The sequence below is a fragment of the Gavialis gangeticus genome, unplaced genomic scaffold, assembly GCF_001723915.1.
Source record: "Gavialis gangeticus isolate Ggan-Ray unplaced genomic scaffold, GavGan_comp1, whole genome shotgun sequence".
Lineage (NCBI taxonomy): Eukaryota > Metazoa > Chordata > Crocodylia > Gavialidae > Gavialis > Gavialis gangeticus.
In genome coordinates this window covers 50,979,661-50,980,864 of record NW_017728997.1, presented here as the reverse complement: position 1 = coordinate 50,980,864, position 1,204 = coordinate 50,979,661, and the positions used below count along the sequence as shown (strand labels likewise).

At 50.2% G+C, this 1,204-nt stretch overlaps 1 protein-coding gene across 4 annotated transcripts in view; it reads right to left on the bottom strand.

The window, feature by feature from the left end:
- The window catches only part of CACNA2D2 (calcium voltage-gated channel auxiliary subunit alpha2delta 2), a 900,071-nt gene that overhangs the window by 25,790 nt on the left and 873,077 nt on the right, over positions 1 to 1,204 (bottom strand). For all 4 annotated transcript variants that reach the window (XM_019505183.1, XM_019505184.1, XM_019505185.1 and 1 more), the window contains 2 exons: positions 915 to 1,013; positions 330 to 424 (listed from right to left, as the gene is read on the bottom strand). In XM_019505183.1, coding sequence (XP_019360728.1) covers positions 330 to 424; positions 915 to 1,013 — 194 coding nt within the window. The remainder of the gene's footprint in view (positions 1 to 329; positions 425 to 914; positions 1,014 to 1,204) is intronic.

The window sequence follows — 1,204 nt, the reverse complement described above, 5'->3', positions numbered from 1 at the left end:
CACTATACAGCCAGGTTGGTGCATGCACTTTCCACTGCTAGCTCATCCCAGTTCCCCATTCATAAGCAGAAGGACTTCCCCACTGTTCATCGAGCAAGGGTGCAAGGGAAGGTGAAGCTGTCACAAGTAAGGGGAGGGGATGGTATGAAGTGAATGACAACAGGTCAGTGGGGGGAGGAGGGTGTGTGTGTGTGTGTGAGGGAGAGAGGGAGGATTGGCTACACTAGGGACACAATGGTAAAGGTCTGAGTGATGGATATGCTAACAATGTCATGTATAAGTGGTGCACAGCTGCCCTTCCCAGAAGGGTGTTCTCTTTCCCCACATACCCTGCGCGTTCCCAGCTGGTCTCGATCTGTTCGATTACTTGCAAGGACTTTAAACTTTTCCGCCCAAGCCTCCAGATCAAGCTTCACTCCAACCACTGGGGAGAGAAAATAAGTCCCCCCAACACAACGGTAAGGTGTCTGGGTTGATATTGCAGGCTTCTGATGGGCCTGCCCTGCTCCTGGAAAGGCACAACAGCTGCAGCCAGTGAATGCTCAACCAGAGACATCATCATCCTAAATCTCCTCCCCTCTACTCCTCCTCCTCCTTCAGGGTGGTGGGTTCTTCCTGGCAATAAAACAAGGAGGAAGCACAGGGAAGCTCTTCACATTCTTAGAGCTCCTTTGGTGGAGCAGTTCTAGGGAGATCAGGTTTTAGTGGAACAAAAAGGGTGAGAGCCATTTTGTCTGGGGAATGCAGGGATTCCAAGATGGCTACAGAGCTGTCCAGGGACTATCTGCCCACTGACTGGGTTCAGACAACCTAGGAGATCTATGAGGACTGGAGCCTTGCTTTCTCATTGTTGAACTTCATTTCTTATACCCTTAGTTCTGAAGTTCAGACACCCCCCCAAATTCTCTGCTGACCTGCTGGCTTCAGGGTCCTTCCACCAATGCTGAGCTCCACAGCCGTGCTGACCAGGATCCCAATGGTGTTGTTTTCTAAATCAAAGCCTTTATAGTTGGCTGTAGGAAGAACAAAAGAGACAGACCTGAGGCAACATGTGATAAGATGCTGGCTACCACAGAGACAACGTATGGACGGAGATGCCATGCTCTTCCCCTGCCCCAACTGGAGTTCAACCAATCTCCATCCACAGTGGGGCTTGGGACACCCCACTGTCATATTGAATGTAATAGTTTGAATGCTTGTAATA